Source organism: Saccopteryx bilineata, chromosome 7 (assembly GCF_036850765.1).
Source record: "Saccopteryx bilineata isolate mSacBil1 chromosome 7, mSacBil1_pri_phased_curated, whole genome shotgun sequence".
Taxonomy (NCBI): Eukaryota; Metazoa; Chordata; class Mammalia; order Chiroptera; family Emballonuridae; genus Saccopteryx; species Saccopteryx bilineata.
In genome coordinates this window covers 55,738,355-55,760,307 of record NC_089496.1, presented here as the reverse complement: position 1 = coordinate 55,760,307, position 21,953 = coordinate 55,738,355, and the positions used below count along the sequence as shown (strand labels likewise).

The following is a 21,953-nucleotide window of genomic DNA, read 5'->3' as shown; positions in this document are numbered from 1 at the left end:
CGAAACGCATCCCAGCGGCCCCCCGACAGCTCTCGTCAGGGGCTCTGATGCACCTGCCGCTGCAGAGGGAGCGGGGGGCTGTCTCAGGCTCCCCTTCTTTCAAGACCCTCCTCTGTTCTGCACATAAATAACAGCCACTGAGTGGCGTGAGAATCAAGTAACGGCCCCAGCTGGTGGGGACTTCCGTCATTCTCTCCGCTGTCCCGGTCACGAGGGGGCGGGCTTCATGACCGAATAGGTCTCTCTGCTCACAGACCTGAGGATGCTGCCCTGTTTCTCTCTGGGTTCTGTCCCTCTCTGTCTCTCTCTGTCTCTCTCTCTCTCTCTCTCTCTCTCTTTCTTTCTCAAGTATCAGAATCTTTGCTCCATTGTCAAAGGTATGCACACGGAGATCAATTCAAACAAGGTTATCAAAAAAAAAAAAAATGATTGAAATGTTGGTCACCGACATCTGACTTCAAAGTACCACGCATGCACATCATCACCCTGGAAAACCTCTTCTCCCTCCATCAGAAATGCCGGTCACACAGCCACTGTCCCCGCTGCCCATGGTCACCCTCCCCGGCTCCTTCTGCCACCCGCACCATCCTCACTGTCCCCGCCTTCCACACACCCACACAGTGCCACCCCCCACCATCCTCACTGTCCCCGCCTTCCACACGCCCACACCCACACCGTGCCACCCCCACCATCTTCACTGTCCCGCCTTCCACACGCCCACACCCACACCGTGCCACCCCCACCATCTTCACTGTCCCGCCTTCCACACGCCCACACCCACACTGTGCCATCCCCACCATCCTCACTGTCCTGCCTTCCACACGCCCACACCCACATCGTGCCACCCCCACCATCCTCACTGTCCCCACCTTCCACACGCCCAGGCGTACACCGTGCCACCCCCACCATCTTCACTGTCCCGCCTTCCACACGCCCACGCCCACACTGTGCCACCCCCACCATCCTCACTGTCCCCGCCTTCCACACGCCCGCACCCACACCGTGCCACCCCCCACCATCCTCTGTCCCCGCCTTCCACACGCCCACACCCACACCGTGCCACCCCCACCATCCTCACTGTCCCCGCCTTCCACACGCCCACACCCACACTGTGCCACCCCCACCATCCTCACTGTCCCGCCTTCCACACGCCCATACCCACACTGTGCCACCCCCACCATCCTCACTGTCCCCGCCTTCCACACACCCACACCCACACCGTGCCACCCCCACCATCCTCACTGTCCCGCCTTCCACACACCCACACAGTGCCACCCACCATCCTCACTGTCCCGCCTTCCAAATGCCCACGCCTTCCACAGCCCCACCATTCTCACTGTCCCCGCCTTCCACACACCCACACCCACACCGTGCCACCCCCACCATCCTCACTGTCCCGCCTTCCACACACCCACACCCACACCGTGCCACCCCCACCATCCTCACTGTCCCGCCTTCCATACGCCCACGCCTTCCACAGCCCCACCATCCTCACTGTCCCCGCCTTCCACACGCCCACACCCACACCGTGCCACCCCCACCATCCTCACTGTCCCGCCTTCCACACGCCCACACCCACACCGTGCCACCCCCACCATCCTCACTGTCCCGCCTTCCACACACCCACACAGTGCCACCCACCATCCTCACTGTCCCGCCTTCCACATGCCCACGCCTTCCACAGCCCCACCATTCTCACTGTCCCCGCCTTCCACACACCCACACCCACACCGTGCCACCCCCACCATCCTCACTGTCCCGCCTTCCACACGCCCACACCCACACCGTGCCACCCCCACCATCCTCACTGTCCCCACCTTCCACACGCCCACACCCACACTGTGCCACCCCCCACCATCCTCACTGTCCCCACCTTCCACACGCCCACACCCACACCGTGCCACCCCCACCATCCTCACTGTCCCGCCTTCCACACACCCACACCCACACTGTGCCACCCCCACCATCCTCACTGTCCCCACCTTCCACACGCCCACACCCACACCGTGCCACCCCCACCATCTTCACTGTCCCGCCTTCCACACGCCCACACCCACACTGTGCCATCCCCACCATCCTCACTGTCCCCACCTTCCACACGCCCACACCCACACCGTGCCACCCCCACCATCTTCACTGTCCCGCCTTCCACACGCCCACACCCACACTGTGCCACCCCCACCATCCTCACTGTCCCCACCTTCCACACGCCCACACCCACACCGTGCCACCCCCACCATCCTCACTGTCCCGCCTTCCACACGCCCACACCCACACTGTGCCACCCCCACCATCCTCACTGTCCCCACCTTCCACACGCCCACACCCACACCGTGCCACCCCCACCATCTTCACTGTCCCGCCTTCCACACGCCCACACCCACACTGTGCCATCCCCACCATCCTCACTGTCCCCACCTTCCACACGCCCACACCCACACCGTGCCACCCCCACCATCTTCACTGTCCCGCCTTCCACACGCCCACACCCACACTGTGCCACCCCCACCATCCTCACTGTCCCCACCTTCCACACGCCCACACCCACACCGTGCCACCCCCACCATCTTCACTGTCCCGCCTTCCACACGCCCACACCCACACTGTGCCATCCCCACCATCCTCACTGTCCTGCCTTCCACACGCCCACACCCACATCGTGCCACCCCCACCATCCTCACTGTCCCCACCTTCCACACGCCCAGGCGTACACCGTGCCACCCCCACCATCTTCACTGTCCCGCCTTCCACACGCCCACGCCCACACTGTGCCACCCCCACCATCCTCACTGTCCCCGCCTTCCACACGCCCGCACCCACACCGTGCCACCCCCCACCATCCTCTGTCCCCGCCTTCCACACGCCCACACCCACACCGTGCCACCCCCACCATCCTCACTGTCCCCGCCTTCCACACGCCCACACAGTGCCACCCACCATCCTCACTGTCCCGCCTTCCACACGCCCACACCCACACTGTGCCACCCCCACCATCCTCACTGTCCCCGCCTTCCACACGCCCACACAGTGCCACCCACCATCCTCACTGTCCCGCTTTCCACACGCCCACGCCTTCCACAGCCCCACCATCCTCACTGTCCCCGCCTTCCACACGCCCACACCCACACTGTGCCACCCCCACCATCCTCACTGTCCCGCCTTCCACACGCCCATACCCACACTGTGCCACCCCCACCATCCTCACTGTCCCCGCCTTCCACACACCCACACCCACACCGTGCCACCCCCACCATCCTCACTGTCCCGCCTTCCACACACCCACACAGTGCCACCCACCATCCTCACTGTCCCGCCTTCCACACACCCACACCCACACCGTGCCACCCCCACCATCCTCACTGTCCCGCCTTCCATACGCCCACGCCTTCCACAGCCCCACCATCCTCACTGTCCCGCCTTCCACACACCCACACCCACACTGTGCCACCCCCACCATCCTCACTGTCCCGCCTTCCACACACCCACACCCACACCGTGCCACCCCCACCATCCTCACTGTCCCGCCTTCCACACGCCCACACCCACACCGTGCCACCCCCACCATCCTCACTGTCCCGCCTTCCATACGCCCACGCCTTCCACAGCCCCACCATCCTCACTGTCCCGCCTTCCACACACCCACACCCACACCGTGCCACCCCCACCATCCTCACTGTCCCGCCTTCCATACGCCCACGCCTTCCACAGCCCCACCATCCTCACTGTCCCGCCTTCCACACACCCACACCCACACTGTGCCACCCCCACCATCCTCACTGTCCCGCCTTCCACACACCCACACCCACACCGTGCCACCCCCACCATCCTCACTGTCCCGCCTTCCACACGCCCACACCCACACCGTGCCACCCCCACCATCCTCACTGTCCCGCCTTCCATACGCCCACGCCTTCCACAGCCCCACCATCCTCACTGTCCCGCCTTCCACATGCCCACGCCTTCCACAGCCCCACCATTCTCACTGTCCCCGCCTTCCACACGCCCATACCCACACTGTGCCACCCCTACCATCCTCACTGTCCCCGCCTTCCACACACCCACACCCACACCGTGCCACCCCCACCATCCTCACTGTCCCGCCTTCCACACGCCCACACAGTGCCACCCACCATCCTCACTGTCCCGCCTTCCACACGCCCACAGTGCCACCCACCATCCTCACTGTCCCGCCTTCCACACGCCCACACAGTGCCACCCACCATCCTCACTGTCCCGCCTTCCACACGCCCACACAGTGCCACCCACCATCCTCACTGTCCCGCCTTCCACACGCCCACGCCTTCCACAGCCCCACCATCCTCACTGTCCCCGCCTTCCGCACGCCCACGCCTTCCGCACGCCCACGCCGTGCCTGGACGACAGCCGCTAAGACGTCAGGCGGACTCCCCTCTGGAGACTTTATTTCCCGCAGGCTCCCTGCCCCAGCATTAGTCTCCACTGCGTTCATGCCGTGCTGGGGGGCGGCCGCGGGGTTAGCAGCGGGCGGCCCGAGGCGTGCGAACAGCAGGCCGGCTCACTCACCGGTGGCGCTCTTCCTCTTGTCGTCGCGGTCCTCGGAGCGCGGGGGCACCAGCGGGCTGGGCGGCGGGGGTGCGGGCGCCCGCCTCTTCTTCTTCTGCAGGTCCATCTGGGAGCCCAGAGACATCTGTGGAGCACAGAGCACAGTCGGTCACTGTCAGGGTGGACAGTCGGTCAGTGTCGGGGTGCCCAAGGGAACCCCGCAGCAGAGAGGCCGGCTCAGCGGGACGCGGCGCCCTGGGGAGCACTGTCAGATCCGCGCCTGGGGTCCCCAGTGCGCGGGGCAGGCAGCGGGGTGAGGACTTGCTGTGTCACCCAGGAGTGGACCTGAGGTGACCAGCCACGTCACAGACACCCTTCCCCACAGCCCCTCTGAGCTCGGGGCTGGGGCTGAGCCCCGTATTTAATGGGAACGCCAGGCAGAGCGGGACATGGGGTAACTTCTCAGCATAAGGATGAGGAAGGGGAGCCCTGGCCCTCAATTAAAGTAAATGCAAAGGAACACAAACCCGTCCCCTGGCGGCTGTGCCCAGACCTGCCGTGGCTGCCCACGCAGAGAGCACGAGGAATAAACGCCGAATTCAGAAATTTCTAAACCGTGTAAGCAAAGGGGAGAAACTAAAAATCTCTTTATTAACAGTCAGTTTACCCACTGTGCTGGCATACGTTTTCCCGATCTTTAGTTTTTCTTTTGAAAAATCACATCTTTTTCTTCCCTCTACAATGTATGCTATGACCACCACCTCTTGGACCTTTAAACCTCTGTATTTCATGTAAAACACGGACGTAAGAAAAAGCCAAATAGCTCAGGTCCAACCTGCAGGTCCACTGTCCCCATTCCAGGACCAACCACATCAAAGTCTTGATTTTATTTTTAATTTACTCTCTTTTCGTAAGTAATCAGCATCTTCTGCCATTTCCTGAATTTCCCATATTTGATATTGGTTTCCTCATACAGGTGAGGCTTTGCTTCTCAGGGGCCCACACACTGACAGACACACACGCCCACCACTGTTCCTTCCCCGATTCCCAACCTGCCCAGAAATGACGATTGAACTTCAGGAGACTGAACTTCACAGTTTAGTTACACGTGTAGGGTGACACCGGATCCTAAAATTACGTGAAACCAACTTCCTTCAGGAGGTGTTTTCCGGCCCTGGCTGATGGGCTCAGTGGTACAGTGTGGGCCCGGCGTGTGGAAATCGGGTTTGATTCCCGGTCAGGGCACACAGGAGAGGCGCCCATTTGCTTCTCTACTCGTCCCTCTCTCCTTCCTCTCTGTCTCTCTCTTCCCCTCCCGCAGCCAAGGCTCCATTGGAGCAAAGATGGCCCGGGCGCTGGGGATGGCTCCTTGGCCTCTGCCTCAGGCGCTAGAGTGGCTCTGGTCGCAATGTAGCAACACCCCAGATGGGCAGAGCATCGCCCCCTGGTGGGCATGCCGGGTGGATCCTGGTTGGGCACATGTGGGAGTCTGTCTGCTTCCCCGCTTCTCACTTCAGGAAAAAAAAGAAAAAGAAAAAAATATATATATGTTTTCCCCAGCCAAGATCGGTAATGTGTACATTACATTTCCTTTCCTGAATTCTTTGGGTTTTCCCTGAACTTGACAACCGATTCATTCAATAGCTGGGTTTTCTGAAAATTCCTGTTTCCTTGAATCCTTCTGCCTTTTTTAAAAACTCACTTCTCCATTCCGGTGGAGCACAGAGGCTCCGTCAACTTTCTGGGGCTGGGTATGTGTGAGATCAAGTGATGAGATCTTTAAAATATAATTTTTTTTTTTTTTTTTTTTTTTTTAGAGAGAAAGAGAGACAGGAAGGGAGAGAGACGAGAAACATCAACTCGTAGTTGCGGCACTTTAGCTGTTCATTGATTGCTTCTTATATGTGCCTTGACGGGGGGGGGGGCAGCCAAACCAGGGACCCCTTGCTCAAGCCAGTGACCTTGGACTTCAAGCCAGTGACCTTGGAATCATGTCTACAGTCCCACGCTCAAGCCGGAGACTTTGGGGCATCGAACCTGAGACCTCAGTGTCCCAGGTCGTTGCTCCATCCACTGTGCCACCACCAGTCAGACAAAAATGTTTTTACCCTATTACCCTGAACGGTCAGCACAGGTGCCCGTGGGAATCTGGCCATCAGTGCCTCTCAGGGGGCTGACCCATCTCCCCACGTCCCCTCACCTGACACTGCGCGTGCTGACCCCAGGCCCTGAGTCCGACCTGCTTCTCCTCTGCGGGTGTGAGGGTCCGGTTTTTCTGCTCCTCCCGGGTCAGCCTCTGGCAACCCCTGCAGACCCCGGGGCCCCCTCACCCTGCAGAATAAATGCTCTCGGATTTTTCCTCCCCCTCCGTTTGCTCTGTTTCTGTCTGGCTTCAGATTCACACTGACCCCCGAGGGTTCCAAGTCAGCGTTCTAATTTTTCTAGAACATTCTTGCCTGATTTAAAATGACGTTTCTTTCCTGGAAACTCCCTTTTACGTCACTTTCCAACGGCTGCAGATCCTTTTTTGTTTTTTTAATCCCGCAACCACATTTTCATTCTGCGGAAGCCTGTTTGGTTCCACCCTCGTGAACCGCCTCCCGTCTCCTCTCCGGGGTCCCGGGCCTTCTCCCCTCTCTCCGGGGGGGGAGGGGGGTTTCTCACTGGCATCTTTTGAAATGCTTCTCTTTCCCTTCCTACTGTTTTATGCATTGTCCTTGCCCGGGTCCTGCCTTCTTTTTGCCTTTGGCCTCCCCTCCATCAAACTGTGTGACCTTTCCTCAACTTCTGGTGGTCCTCGGTCGGTGGCTTGTCATTGTGCTCCTATGCCTGAGGTCTGTTGACACTAACAGCGTCCCTGCAGGTGCCTGGGCAGGAATCCGGCTGGGTCCCTGGGGGTCCGACTGACAATTCAAAGACTGTCTCTCCCAAGCCGGGGACTCCCGGCTCCCCCCCCCCAACCGCACCCGCCTGCGGAGGCAGCTGGGCTTTCAGAGTGGGGGGTCCCGTGGGAAGGCCCTGGCTCTTGGACAGCTTCTCCCTGTGTTCGGTGCACCGAGTCAGCGTGTCTAGCAGGGGCTGAGCTCTGGCCGTGGCTGGCAGGGCGGGGTCTGGAGGGCCCACTGCCTCCCACACACAGGCCTGTCCCAGTCTTTCCCAGCTGTTCTTCTACGACAGAGAGCGGGGACACTCGGGCGTCACCTTCCTGTGCCGGCTGGGGGTCCCGGTCTCGTCCGATGGGCCCTCAGCTCCCCCTCTGCTGGGGCTTCAGCACGAACACATTCTAGTCCCTCTGTGTCCACGGCAGACGGTCATTCCTGCCGCTCCCCTTCTCCGAGCCGCACGGGACGGACACGTTTTATCCCTTTCAGTGCGGTTTGAAAAGGAGAGAGGTCAGCGAGCCCTGCATAATGTAACTATTTGAACCGTGGAGACACATCACTGTACGTTTGTACAAACCCGTGAGGGGGCAGCAGCAGGAGTGAACCCTAACGTGATCGATCGCTGGACTTGGGGCGATCAGGGTGGGCCAGGCGCAGTTTCATCGATTGTAACGAACCCACCACTCTCCGGGGTGGGGGGGTACTGGGACTGGGGGGCTGTGTCTGTGAGGAGAGGGGGTGCATGGGGACTCACTGTCTTCCCTCTCAACTTGGCTGGACACCTCTGCCTGCTCTAAAAACCGTCTACTGATACATACGACACGCTACATGTCCTGCACACGTTACATGTCAAGTGTCTCTATTCCGGTTGTCAGCGATGACACACTTGGGCTGCCTGCCTTCCTCAAAGTTCTGTGGGTAAGTTCTTTTTTTTTTAAAATTTTTTATTTATTCATTATAGAGAGGAGAGGGAGAGACAAAGAGAGGGACAGAGAGAGAGAGAGAGGAGAGACAGAAGGGGGGAGGAGCAGGAAGCATCAACTCCCATATGTGCCTTGACCAGGCAAGCCCAGGGTTTCGAACCGGCAACCTCAGTGTTTCCAGGTTGATGCTTTATCCACTGCGCCACCACAGGTCAGGCGGTAAATTCTTTATAAACCCCTAAAACTGGGAGCAAGAACTTACAGAGACTAAGAAATGGGTCACTGGAAAATGCACGGTGTGTTCTGCTCATGGAACTTCCCAGTCACTTGTTACTATGAAACGAACTCCCCGGGCAGGCCAGACCTCCACGCCCAGCTCTGCCTGCTCGCAGACCTTTCTATGAATTGCGATCTCCCTGGGGGGGTGGGGTGGGGGGAGGAGTTCCAGCGTCCTCTTCCGCTCCCTGGTCCTTCAGGGACTTTCTCTGGGTTGCTGGCGGCCTGAGCTCCTGAGCTCACAGGTGCTGTGGCCCTTCCTCACCCGGGTCTATAGTGCACATAATCCGTGTGCCCACCTGTGGTGCCAGCCCAGAGTAGCAGAGCCCCCCCCCACGCCCCCGACACCACGCCCCGAGCTGGCTGCTCCTCACAGCCTGGCCCGCAGTCAGAACCTCCAACTCCCACACGCGCAATGCATTTATTAGTGTTACGGTCCCTCCACGGGCTGTGGGAGACTCGGGCATCTCTACTTTCTTCTGGGAACGAGGAACAAGACCCCCAGGGCATAGATCTAGGGCGTGGGGTACAGTCCCTCGGGGACGGGTGGCGGTGGGTGGGGTGGGGTACGACACCAGTTCCTGCTCCTGGAACAGACATCCACGGCGGTGACAGCTCATCAGGACCGTCAATGGCTCCGCACAGGTCCAGCTGATGTCCGGACCAGCGTTCCCGCGGCAATCCCAGGTGTCAGCAGACTTGGCCAAGTGCCAGCCAACGCCACCCGTCCTCGAATAACATTTCAAGCTCAATGTCATTGAGATGGGACGTTTGACGTGGATGAGTCGCCTTAGGCAACGTCACTCCTGTTGACACCCACCGGCCTGCAGTGAAACTGAGTTCCTAAGACCCCGTTTCCCTTCAAGCCGCAGCACCGACCGACGGCGTGAGGTGAGGATGCACAGCGAAGGAAATAAAAGGCCAGCCCCCCCCCCCCCCCGACACGGAGGACAACCACGGCCGACTCTTCCACCCCCTCGGAGAGCTGCGTCCGGGGACGCGAGCCCTCCTGCCAGCGGCCGCCTGTTATTTCTGTTGTTTCTGAAGTGACACGAAGCAGCCAGAGTCGCACTGTCGTCCACCCCCCCCCCTTCTCCGTCTCCTCTCACCACACGTCCTGTAAAGAAGCAGTTGAGAGGTTGGGAGGGTTCCCTGTCTCCCAGTTCCACGGATGGAGGTGACTGAAGTGGTCCCCTTCACATTCTCTTCCCCCCGCCAGCACAAAAGGCTCCACGGAACGACACAAAGAATATTGTGCGGCTTTTATTGTCACTGGAGCTCCCAAAACAATAGGTTTTTGGACAAGGACGACAACAACAAAAATAAAATAAAAAGAAGTTTTCCACGGTTGAGTGAGTCCTTGACAAAGAAATGAGTGCTTTTCCATATTATTTGAAGGGATGTCCCCTCCACCCCCGAAGCTCATTCACTCTGTGTTCCCAGCCCTGAACGTTTTAGTTTTAGTGAATTTTCCTGCTTGAAAGGGAGTGCGGCCAAGAGGAACATGAACGGCCATGGTGTGCTCTGTCCCGTCCCCCCCTTCCGAACGCTCCCGGGACCGAGTCTGTGTGAGAATAGCTACCAGGCCGATGTCCCCCCCTCCCCCCCCAGGAGGAGATGTCCGTGTGGGTCTCTCACAACAGAAACGAGGCTGTGACGTCCATTTTTATCAGAGACCAAAGAGAAAGAAGAAGAGGGTGTCGGTAAGGACCAGCAGGATGGCTCTGCTCGCTGTCCTTCTGACACAGGACAAGACATCGACTCCTGAGATGGACCCGGAAGTTACTTTACAAAGGAGAGCGCCCACTGTGCCCAGAGCCAGGACAGCGAGCGGCATGCTCTGATTCCTAGCCGAGCCGGCCCAGCGGGCGTCCCTCGGCCGGGAGTCCGCTTACCCCAGAGGGTCACATGGCCGGCTCCTTCTCAGCATTTCGTTCTTGGCACGGAGAGCGGCTTCCCGGCTGCAGAATCTCAGCCAGCCAGCCATCCACCTCTCTCTCTTAACCATGTCCCTGTGTCTCAAAAGAAAAAGTGTATGTATCTCTCTCTCTCTCTCTCTCTCTCTCTCTCTCTGTGTCTCTCTTTCTCTCTATATATATTGTCGACCCCTCTTTTTACCCACGGGTTAGCTTTGCCATCATTTCTGTTCCCCACCGTTGATGGTGGTCCAAAAACGTTAAACGGAAAAACATTCCAGCTATACAACAACTCCTAAGTTTTAAATGGCTCATGATTCAAAATCGAGTGCTGAAATCTCACACCTGCCCACTCTGCCCTGCCCGGGATGGGGACTGTCCCTTTGTCCGGTGTGTCCACTGTGTGAGTGTTCCCTCCCGCCCACTGGTCCTCGACGGGCAGGCTGTCTCGGCGACGGGATAACCTCTCGGGGTATCACGGTGCTTGTGTTCAAGTCGCCCTTATTTCTTTTTTTTTCTCTCTTTCTTTCTTTTTTTCTTTTTCTGAAGCTGGAAACAGGGAGAGACAGCCAGACAGACTCCCGCATGCGCCCGACATGGATCCATCTGGCACGCCCACCAGGGGGCGACGCTCTGCCCCTCCGGGGCAAGTTGCCCTTATTTCTCTTCATAACGGCCCCCAAGTCACAAGAGGGGTGAGGCTGACGGCGACGGGCAGGCCGAAGAGAAGCCGGAAGGAGTGTCCTCGGAGCGGACAGGTGGGCAGGCTACGGGGAGATATTCTGGGAGGGACAAGAGCGACCACCTTCAGGTAACTTTAATGACAGTGTATGATCACTCTTCTATTTCACTTGTAGTTCATGTTGTAAATTTTCGACGGTGCCTAAATGATAAAATTAAACCCGATCGTCAGTAGGTATGTCTAGGAAAAACCATCGCACAGGAAGGGTTTGCAGCTATCTGTGGCTTCAGGCATCCATGCTGGGTGTCTGGAAATGGACCCCCCACCGATGAGGAGGGACTCGCTTATCTCTGAGATACGCTCCTGGACTTTTGTTGACTCGTTTATTCTCCCTGTCCCCACACGAGCGCCTGGAGCACCCACAGAGCCGTCTCTGCGGTCCCCCAGCACCCCGCAGTGGCCACTCATGATACCGGGCTGAACGGACGAATGTACGACACATACCGACGGTGAATGGTCACTGAGACTGAATCACCACCACGCTCAGTGACGGGCCAGATTTCTTATTTCAGCCGGCGTCTGTTTTAGTAAGTTGTATATATTTATAATGAATTTGCCCATTCCACCTACGTTTTCCAAAGTGTTGGTAGAAATATCACACTATCTCCTCGTTACCTCTGTGATGTTTATGGAATTAGGTTGTGTTGTCTTTCATGGCTGATGATCTATGTTCTCTGTCCTTTGTCCTGGACCATCCTAGACAGGAGTGGTCATCTGGTCATCTCAACAACACAGCTCTGTTTCCGTTGATTCTCTCTTCTGCCTCTGGTTTCATCGATTTCTGTGTGTTTTTCCCTCTTTTGGTTTGCTCTGTTTTTTTTCTAGCGTCTTAAGGTAGAACCAGAAAGTTTTAATTTTTAGCCTTTCTTTTCTAATCAGCATGAAAGTTATCATTTTTTTTCTATAAGCGTTGCTGTAGATCTATCCCACGAATTTTAGTCTGTTGTATTTTAATTCAATTAAAACTAGTTTCTAATGTCCTTTGTTACTTCTTGACTTAGGACACTTTTTACAGCTTTACGGAGATTATAACTGACGCAAGACACTGAGTAAGTTTAAGAGGTAGAGCATGATGGTCTGATATCTGTGTGTGTCCTGTAACATGAGCGCCACAATAATGCAGCCATCAAAGTCACACAGTTATTTTGTGTGTGTGTGTGTGTGTGTGTGTGTAACATGTAACTCCTACTCCTTTAGAAACGTTCAAGTATAGAACGCAGAGTTGCTCACTGTAATCTCCGTACTGTGCGTTACACCCCCAGAAATCATTCCTCTTGTTGCTGGAAGTTTGTACCCCTAACCTTCGCCCTTACCCTCAACCCCCTTCCTGGGCAACCTCCCTTCATTCTACTCTATGGAGAACTCATGCTGTACGAGTCCACGGAGGAGTGAGACCATCCAGCCATTTGTCCTTCTCTCTCGACTCAAATTACTTGGTCTAATGCCCTCTGGGTTCATCTGTGTTGAACCCGGAAAAAGAAGAATTTCCTTCCTTTTTTATGGCTGAATACTCCCTCTCTCTCCCTCTCTCTCTCTCTCTCTCTCTCTCACACACACACACACACACACACACACCCCTCGTCTCAACCATTCCTGTATCGACAGACACCAGGTTCGTTCATCTCTTGGCTGCTGTGACCGACCCCGCGGTGCCCATGGGGGGCGGATTTCTCGTCAAGCTCCCGAGTTCACTCCTTTTCAATAAACACGCAGAGTGAAATGCTCAGCTCGTATCAGAGCTGTTTTTTTACATTTCTGAGGAACCTCCCTGCTGCCTCCCCCAGTGGCTGCACCGCTTTGCGACCCCGCCAGCCGTGCAGGAGGCTCCGGCTTCCCCACACCCTTGGCCGCATCGTCCTCCTTCTCCTTCTCTGAGGGCAGCCCTCCTGGTGGGGGTGGGGCGGCGGGGTCTCAGTCGGGTTTGATGAGAGAGGCTGGACTGCTTCTCCTGCCTCACGGACCCTCTGCTTTCTTTACGGACGTGTCGCTGCAAGCCCTTCGCCCATTTCCAATCCGGCCGTTTCTTTTTGGTGGTTGACTCAGAGGGTTCCTTATAGGCTGTGGATAGTCACCCCTTTATGGGGTACACGGTTCACCCATAATTTCTCCTGTCACGTCGCTGCTCCTTCTGTTTCATCGAGTGGGCTCCTTGGGGCACAGACGTTAAAAGCTTCACAGAGCCTGACCTGCGGTGGCACAGTAGGTAAAGCATCGACCTGGAACGCTGAGGTCGCCGGTTCGAAACCCCGGGCTTGCCTGGTCAAGGCACATGTGGGAGTTGATGCTTTCTGCTCCCCCATTCCCCCTCTCTCTCTTCTCTCTTCTCTCTCTCTCTCTCTCTCTCTCTCTCCCTCTCACCCCTCTCTCTAAAATGAATAAATAAAATCTAAAAACAAATAAATAAAAGCTTCACAGAAACGGAAGTCGGCGTGAGCTTGGTCTAGGGGTGAATGAAACGTTCCCCAGGATGGGGGTCAGTGAAAGCCCACGAGCCCAGATCAGGCAAGGCTGAGTGGACAACAGGCGTCCAGGCCAGGACGGGGCTGGGGCCCGAGCTCTGCACCTGCTTCTGGTTCCAAAGGCCCCATCCCGCCCCCGAACAGAACGGGGACCTTTCACACCAGGAACGTCGTCACCTAGTGACTGCCAGGCTAAAACCCCGCCGGTCCGGGTGCGGACCCTCCTGTGGACCCGAGGGGATCGTGGAAATACCGAGACGTGAAGAGGCAGGATGCAGAGGGGAGCGCGGCATCACACCCTGACCTGCCCCTCTTTACAGCGACAAGCACGCTGAGGGCATGACTGACAGGCGAAACCATAGTAACCAGAAAACAAAAACAAACGGACAACAAAAACAAGACCCCACACCGAGTCTGAGGTTGTGAACTGCGTGTTTCAACAGTGGCCGTCTAAACGGCGCCCCCGGAGCTCGCCCTCCGGACAGCAGCGGCCCTGCTCTCTTTGTGATTTTATCGGAGGGCCCGCAGACAACGTCACACACACACGCGGAGGACGGCTAAAAATACACAGGAACCCGCTCTTCAAACAAACACTGGCCTCCCTGGTGGGAGCGTCGGGCAGGGAGTGGGGAGGGGGGCCCACAACAACAGGGAGGTGGGGAAACCACGAAAATAGCCGGCGTTTCCTCTCTGCCAGCCCAGAGGCCCGGCCACCCAGCCCTCGGCCCCCGAGGGGGCGCCCCTGGGGCCCCCGCAGGGCGGTTTGCACAGGCGCCCGCTGCAGGGGAACCCGTGGTTCCCAGGGCTGTTTGTGCCGCAGAGGAAGTCCACTTCCCCAAACACAATGCAGCCCTGCTCGCCCCCAGATCCCGGGAAGGAGGAAACAGCCCGTCCCAGAGCCAGCCTCCTCACGCCTCTCCTTCCTTCGGCCTTTTCTTCCTTTCTTTTTTTTCTAAGTACTGTAAAAATACTGTCCCGGCCTAGAATACCTGTCACATTTGCTTTGCCCTAGATTCAGACACCCAGGAAGACCTCCCTGGGCTGGCTGATGCCCCCAGGGAACACCGTGCCTGCCCCCCGTGTCAGTGCCACCCCTGGGGCCGCTTCTTCACTGGGCAGAGGGGACCCCGTGCGTGCCCCCCGCGTCAGCGCCGCCCTGGGGCTCCTTCCTCACTGGGCAGAGGGGAGGCTCCTTCCTCACTGGGCAGAGGGGACCCCGTGCCCCCCACGTCAGCGCCGCCCTGGGGCCGCTTCCTCACTGAGCAGAGGGGACCCCGTGCCCGCCCCCCGCGTCAGCGCCGCCCTGGGGCTCCTTCCTCACTGGGCAGAGGGGACCCCGTACGTGCCCCTGTGTCAGGGCCACCCTGGGGCTGCTTCCTCACTGGGCAGAGGGGACCCCGTGCCTCCCCCACGTCAGCGCCACCCTGGGGCCCTGCTTCACTAAGCAGAGGGGACCCCGTGCCTGCCCCCTGCGTCAGCACCACCCTGAGGCTCCTTCCTCACTGGGCAGAGGGGACCCCGTGCCTTCCCCCAGCGTCAGCGCCGCCCTGGGGCCGCTTCCTCACTGGGCAGAGGGGACCCCGTGCCCCCCACGTCAGCGCCGCCCTGGGGCTACTTCTTCACTGGGCAGACGGGACCCCGTGCGTGCCAGCTGGGGCAGGCGGAGAGCGGACGGCACGCGGCGCCCTCCCTCCTTCTTCACACGCAGACGTCAGGGCGGTCCGGGCTCGGCCCAGCAGAACGGTCCACAGCTCTGCGCTGGTTGTACCCTCCGTGTCCGTCCAGAGTTCGGAAGTCCCAGACGTGCTGTTTGGGCACATGAGCAGATTTTTGGAGATTGGATAGAGCCAAAAAAAAAAAAATCACAGGAGGCATCTCAACAAAGCGGCCCGTCTGAGCGGCCCCGGGGGCCTGGCCACGCCCGCAGCGGGCTGGGCTCCTCAGCTCCTCCGTGCGGTTCAGCGTGGGTTTCCGAGCTGCCACGCTTCCCCGTCTTTGGTGCCGGCCAGCCGGGTGGAAGAGCCTCTGCTGGTTCAGCAGTGGTCCCCGGAGAACGGTGTCACACAGGGCAGCAGGCGACCATTCCCGTCCAGCGGCTCCCCGGAGCGTCCTCACATCCTCACGTCCTCACGTCCTTGACAGAGGTCAGGGCTGGAGGCTTTCTGCCGGGCGTGTGCAGAAGTCCCTCCCCGACAAGCAGAGCGGGCTGCTGAGAACAGCCCACGGACCTGCAGCCCCTTCCTGCGTGTGACGGGACACGAGCCCTCTTCTCCCCCCTCCGCGATTCTTAGAATCCCCAGCCAGGTAGGCGTCCGCCAGCGAGGTCTTCCGCTCCAAGCGCCCCCTACACCCCCCCCCCGAGAATCTCGGCACGGCAGATGGACGGCAGGGGCAGTGCCCACCTCAGTCCCTCCGCCCCGGCAGCAGCTCCCACCGCTCGCCCTGACCGGCTGCTGCCCGGCCTGCCCAGCGGAGACTCCAGCCGGCCTGTGTCCCGTCCTGCACGCGCCACCTGCTGGCCACACGCGCTCCCTCTGACCCCAGCAGGCGCTCGCTCGGGCAGCAGCCTGGCCACAGGCCGGCAGGGAAGGAAGGTGTCGGTCATTCCCCAGCCGTGACCTCCCCTCCCCCGGTGAACCTCTGTGCTGGCCCCCCCGCCCCCGTGATGAAGGTGAGAGCAGCATCTCCCTGTGAGGACGCCGCAGAGATGAATTTAAGACGGGGGGGGGGGCGTTGAGAAGGTCCTCATGTAGCACTTCAAGCACAGCAAGAACTGGGCCGCTGCCAGGTCATTGTAACTGTTGTCGCTCTGACCTCGTGTCCGGCTGGCGAGGGACTGGAGGACACCCGCTCCGCCCAGCGGCCACGGAGAGGGTGTTTGCTGGTGCGTGTGCTTCTGTGTGGGACTGGTCCGGCACGGGGCTTTCATTACAAACTGACTTAACAGTTAAAACACTGCTGCCCAGAATGGGTCACCTGTCTCCGTGATCTGTAGGCCACCAACCTGGAAAACATGGACAAGGGACACCCTCACCCAGCCCTGTCCCTGGTGCTGATCCGATCAATACCCCGATCAATACCGAAGGTGTCCCTGGAATGGGGTTTAGGTGGAATCATAGAAAATAATGCTGCAAGTGTGGGAACTTCCACAGGACGGGTCCATGCCGCTGTATCGGATCCCGAAACCCCATAATCTACCCACCCAAGGGCCGCTCTCTTGTATTTGGGGGACAGACATATTTGCTCCAACCAATAGTAAAAAATAGCAAAAAAGAACTGAAACAGACCCATCCTTGAATTTCTTGTGGCGAAGGGAACTGGGTGTACACAGACAGAAACTCACTCTCCCTTCGTTATGAACTAAATTCTGTCCCCCTAAACTCACGCCGGAGTCCTGACCCCCCGGTACCTCAGACTGTGACTGTATTTGGAGTTAAGGTCTTTAAGGGGCGATTAAGTTAAAATGAGGCCGTTCGGGTTGACCTGATCCAAGAACACTGGCTTTCTCACCAGAGAGGAAGAGACGGTGGGGGTCACAGGGGCACACGCATGTGAGACTATGTGGGGGCACAGCAAGACGAGGCCACAGGAGAAAGGCACCCTGCTCGGGGCTCTGCACCCCGTCCCTGTGTGTGTGTGTGTGTGTGTGTGTGTGTGGAGGGGACATTTCCACACCATCAAATAATACTCGGACACCATGGGGGGTGTCCCACAATTCACTCAATCCCCCCACTCATCTGCTCACAGACAGCTAACATCAGATCCCACAGATTAAGGGCTCAGTCCTACAAGACTGCACCCCCAATTACAGACACCAATTACAGGTCCTAGGTACACCTCTGACTGACGGGCTATATAGACTGGCGATTTCCACAGCCCTCTCCGTGGGTTCAATTAGCATCCTCGAGCGCCTCGCAGAACGCGGAGAAGCATGTGGCTAGATCCCTGGCTCGTTATTCAAGGATATAACTTGGGGGTGGGGTGGGGCTCGGAGCTTCCATGCCTTACCCAGCAATGCTCTCCAAATCTCTACGGCCTTCACCAACCAGGAAACTCTCTGAGCCCCTGTCCTTTTGGGTTTTATGGGGGGCTTGATTACACAGTTATGATTGATTAAGTTATTGGCCCACAGCAAATGAACTCAACCTCTAGCCCCCTCTCCCCTCCCCGGAGGTCAGGTGGGTAGGATAGAAAGTTCCAACCCTCTAATTACATGGTTGGCTCTCTTGGCAACCAGTCCCCACCTTTAAAGGGGCTTCCCAAAAGTCACCCCACCAACACAGAAAAGAGCCCTTACTACTCTCTTTGCTTAGAGAATTCTGAGGGTCTCAGGTGTGCCAGGCACGGGCCCAATCGATGGCACGACGTGTGTTTCTTACTATAAATCACAATGTCACACCTGCCAATACTGCGATTGAGGACGCCCAGCCTCCGGAGTTTTGAGAAGATGAATTCATGCTGCCGAAGCCTCCTGGGCAGGGTGGGGTTTTGCTCTAGCAGCTCCGGCCGACCAGGATGCCTGTCCCCCCCCCCCCCCACTCAGCTGGTCGGCAATGACCGTGACAGGTGACGATGCAGAACGTGGGTTTGACAAGGGCTTTCGTGTGGAGAGTGTTCACTTCTCCGCTCAGGTTTCACTCACTGTCTTGACCTTGAGCAGGTCCCTTCCCCCTCGGTCGTCTCGAATGGAGCCTGCCGTCCCTCCACGAGGAAGGTCAGTTAGCATGACCTCCCCACCAGATCGTGTCACAAACCCGACGTCGGTCATGCGTGTCCCTCCCCCCCCCCACGTGTTTCTTGCTCCCTTACTCCGACGCTGCCCAACAGGGAGTTCTTTCCTGTACCCACTGGAACAGACGTTTCTACACCGTCCACCCACGGCTTCCGTCCTCTCCTTGGAGGTGATACAGTGTAGCGCATCTCGGGACAGAACCTGAAACATCTGAGCGGAGCCGGCGGGTCCCAGTGTCTATTTCCTGCAGTTTTTAAAATAAGGGATGGCGACTTCCAGACTCTTCGATTCCCAGAATGGTCTCTTCTGGGCGCCTTCAGTTATTTTCTTTGTTTTTGTTTTTTTTTTCCTTTTTTTTTTTATTACAGAGAGAGAGTCAGAGAGAGGGATAGACAGGGACAGACAGACAGGAATGGAGAGAGATGAGAAGCATCAATCATCAGTTTTTCGTTGCAACATCTTAGTTGTTCATTGATTGCTTTCTCATATGTGCCTTGACCGTGGGCCTTCAGCAGACTGAGTGACCCCTTGCTCGAGCCAGTGACCTTGGGTTCAAGCTGGTGTGCTTTTGCTCAAACCAGATGAGCCCGCGCTCAAGCTGGCGACCTCGGGGTCTTTTTTTTTTTTTTCATTTTAGAGAGGAGAGGGAGAGACAGAGGGAGAGAGAGAGAGAGGACAGACAGAGAGAGAGAAAGGAGGAGGGAGGAGCTGGAAGCATCAACTCCCATATGTGCCTTGACCAGGCAAGCCCAGGGTTTTGAACCGGCGACCTCAGCATTTCCAGGTCGATGCTTTATCCACTGTGCCACCACAGGTCAGGCCAACCTCAGGGTCTTGAACCTGGGTCCTCCTAGTCTGACGCTCTATCTTCTGCATCACTGCCCAGTCAGGCTTGTTTTTTTCCTCTTAAACGAGGTGTTCAGACACAGTCGCTCCAGCTACGAGCTCCAGTCAGCGCAGAGCACTGTAGGACCAGCGTCACCTTGTGTGGCGTGCTCATCCGGGCTCTGCTGGTGTTGGCTCAGGCTGCCCCACGCTCTTCACAGCCGCAGCTGACCGTCTGCACCCCCAAAACATCTGCACCTTTTTTCTTGGATATAGCCATTAGCGAGGCACCCCATTTTGCCCTGACATCTAGGGGTCCCAGGGTCAGCCTCAGGTCAGAGCATGGAAGAGGCTGGAAGGGACCTGGGGGTGTGGTTATTCTTGCGAGGGGTCTACAGCGCGTGGGGCACAGGAGTCACCGATCCAGGGGACCCGGGGGACCCTGACAGTCTCAACACCGCTCACCTCGAATGTCGGCTCTCACTGATGATCTGTCCAGCTTATCAAATCACTCTGGATCCTGACAGCCTCCTCCACCCTCCCCACCCGCCCACGCTCCAGCTCTACGCCGCCAGACACCTCCCTCCAGACAGACAGACAGACGGGGGTGCATTCGCGAAGGCGGAAGGTGACAGGGTCTGTCGTCTCCATGACTCTCCTTAGCTGCTCGATCACTGGAGTCCATGCCTATCTGTCCATGAAGTGCGCAGTGGGTGTCCGCCCCACGCCTGGCATTGCGCTGGGAGGGCTGGGACACGATGGAGAACCAGCCACTGTCCCCTGTCGGGAAGTCAACCTGGTGGGTGGCAACTCCCAAGGAATTTGCTCAAGGTTGTGGGGACAGGAGAGGGGTGTGACGACCCTTGTCGCCGGTGGCCCCTGTCCCTGAGAAGGGCTCAGAAGATGGGTCGTCACGGCAGAGACACAAAACTGGGCAGTCACAGATGCTGCAAAGCGTTCTGAGCCCGCGTCTTTACGCAGCTCGCCACGCCGAGGGAAGGAGCCAGGGGCCACGCAGAGGGCAGCGCCCAGCCCCCCGGGCGAGGCAGACCGCCGTCTGTACCCAGCACCTGTGGTGGCGAGCGGGGAAGCGATCCTGTTCTTCTCTGGAGGGAAACCGAGGCAGCAGGGACCGCAGCGGGATGGGGGGGTGCATTCCGCTGTGGGGGGAGCGTGCACTCGGGGGCAAAGTGCTTTTCTTCCAATGGGAAGTCGCTCGTTGCACCCTGCTTGGGACAGAGACGTGGGGAGTGGGGGCACGGCTATGGGCAGAGGGTGCTGGAAAAGTCTGCCGTTCTGGTACGACTTCTGAATTTTCCACAGAAAGAAACACTCGCCATCGGCCCAGAAACAAACCCAGGGAAGAAAGTGAAGGCTGGTCAGGGCGAGACCCTGGAGGAAGACGCCCCTCCTGTCCAGCGAGGGGGAAGGACCGCCCCGCCGGGCTGCAGGGACGCGGGGGCCTCACTGGTGCCACGGGCAGCACGCGAGGGCGATCGGTGTCCACGCGGGTCCTCGGGGGGACAGGCGTGTTGTGGAGGTTCCGACCTGCAGCCGAGCCCGCAACGCCACCCCTGCACTGCCCTGACCATCCGGGAGGAAGTGGCGGGCACCGTGGGAAGGAAGCCTGCCCATCTCGGAGTCCACGACAGCAACAGGTGCTGTGCAGGGTGACAGAGGGCGTGGGAGACGTCCCCCCCCCCCCGAGGGGACAGGCGGCCGGCCTGGCTGTGTGGCTGGGGCCATATTCAAACTCTCAGTGGAATCTGAGGAGACACAGGAAGCCCCTCCTGGAAGCCGACACCCTCTTCCTCCCCAATGTTTGTATTCATCTCTGACGAAGTCACAGAGGGGTGGTGTCCTCTGGCCAAACCCAGCTTTGTTTCAGCCACGTAGCTTCTGCCGGTGAAGAAAGGACTGTCTCCTCTCCCCGGTTGAGGGTGGCAGGCGGGAAGTGCCCAGGGGGACGGGAGGACGGCGTGACCTTCTGAAAGGTGACACCTGCCACGTCCCCTGATGAACCAGCTCCTCTGTGGACAGGCTGGCTCGCGCGAGGACACCACTCATTTCTCTCCGTGGGAAAAGCTCTCTGGAAACTGCTTTTAGGAATAACAAGCCCTCACAAGCCAACTGGAGAAGGCAGTTGGGGTGACCCAGGCTGACAGCCAGGGGGCATCATTCTGTGAAAGCTCCCGGTGACCTGGGAGGTGGCGGGAATGACTCCGCCCGCAGGACCTGCATGAGGAGACCCCGTGCTCTTACTAACGGCCGAGAAGATGAAAGGTCTTTTCAGACACGAAGACCTAAGTCTGCTCCCTTCCCCACGTCCTTGAACGTGACGCTCCCCTTCTCAGGCAGGGTGTGGGCGCTGGGAACCGCAGAGGAGGAACGAGGCTTTCCAAACAGACGTCTCATCTCTCTCTGGAAGGAAGTCGATGAAGGAACTGACGCTCTTCCCCCGACAGTGACCGCAAGACATTCTGGGTCCCCTGCCCAGAAATGAATAAATAACAGAATCGCTTTCATTTAAAAAGAAGGAGGAGGAGAAGGAGAAGGAGGAGGAGGGGGAGAAGGAAGAGGAAGAGGAAGAAGAGGAAGAGGAAGAAGAAGAAGAAGAAAAAGAAGAAGGAGAAAAAGAAACACATTCACAGCAAATGCTTAACTCTTAATCCATACG

The 21,953-nt window shown here is 58.2% G+C and overlaps 1 protein-coding gene across 7 annotated transcripts in view; it reads right to left on the bottom strand.

The window, feature by feature from the left end:
* Nucleotides 1–21,953, bottom strand: part of COBL (cordon-bleu WH2 repeat protein) — a 166,795-nt gene that overhangs the window by 50,101 nt on the left and 94,741 nt on the right. For all 7 annotated transcript variants that reach the window (XM_066240472.1, XM_066240477.1, XM_066240474.1 and 4 more), the window contains one exon: nucleotides 4,543–4,666. In XM_066240472.1, the coding sequence (XP_066096569.1) occupies nucleotides 4,543–4,666 (124 nt within the window). The remainder of the gene's footprint in view (nucleotides 1–4,542; nucleotides 4,667–21,953) is intronic.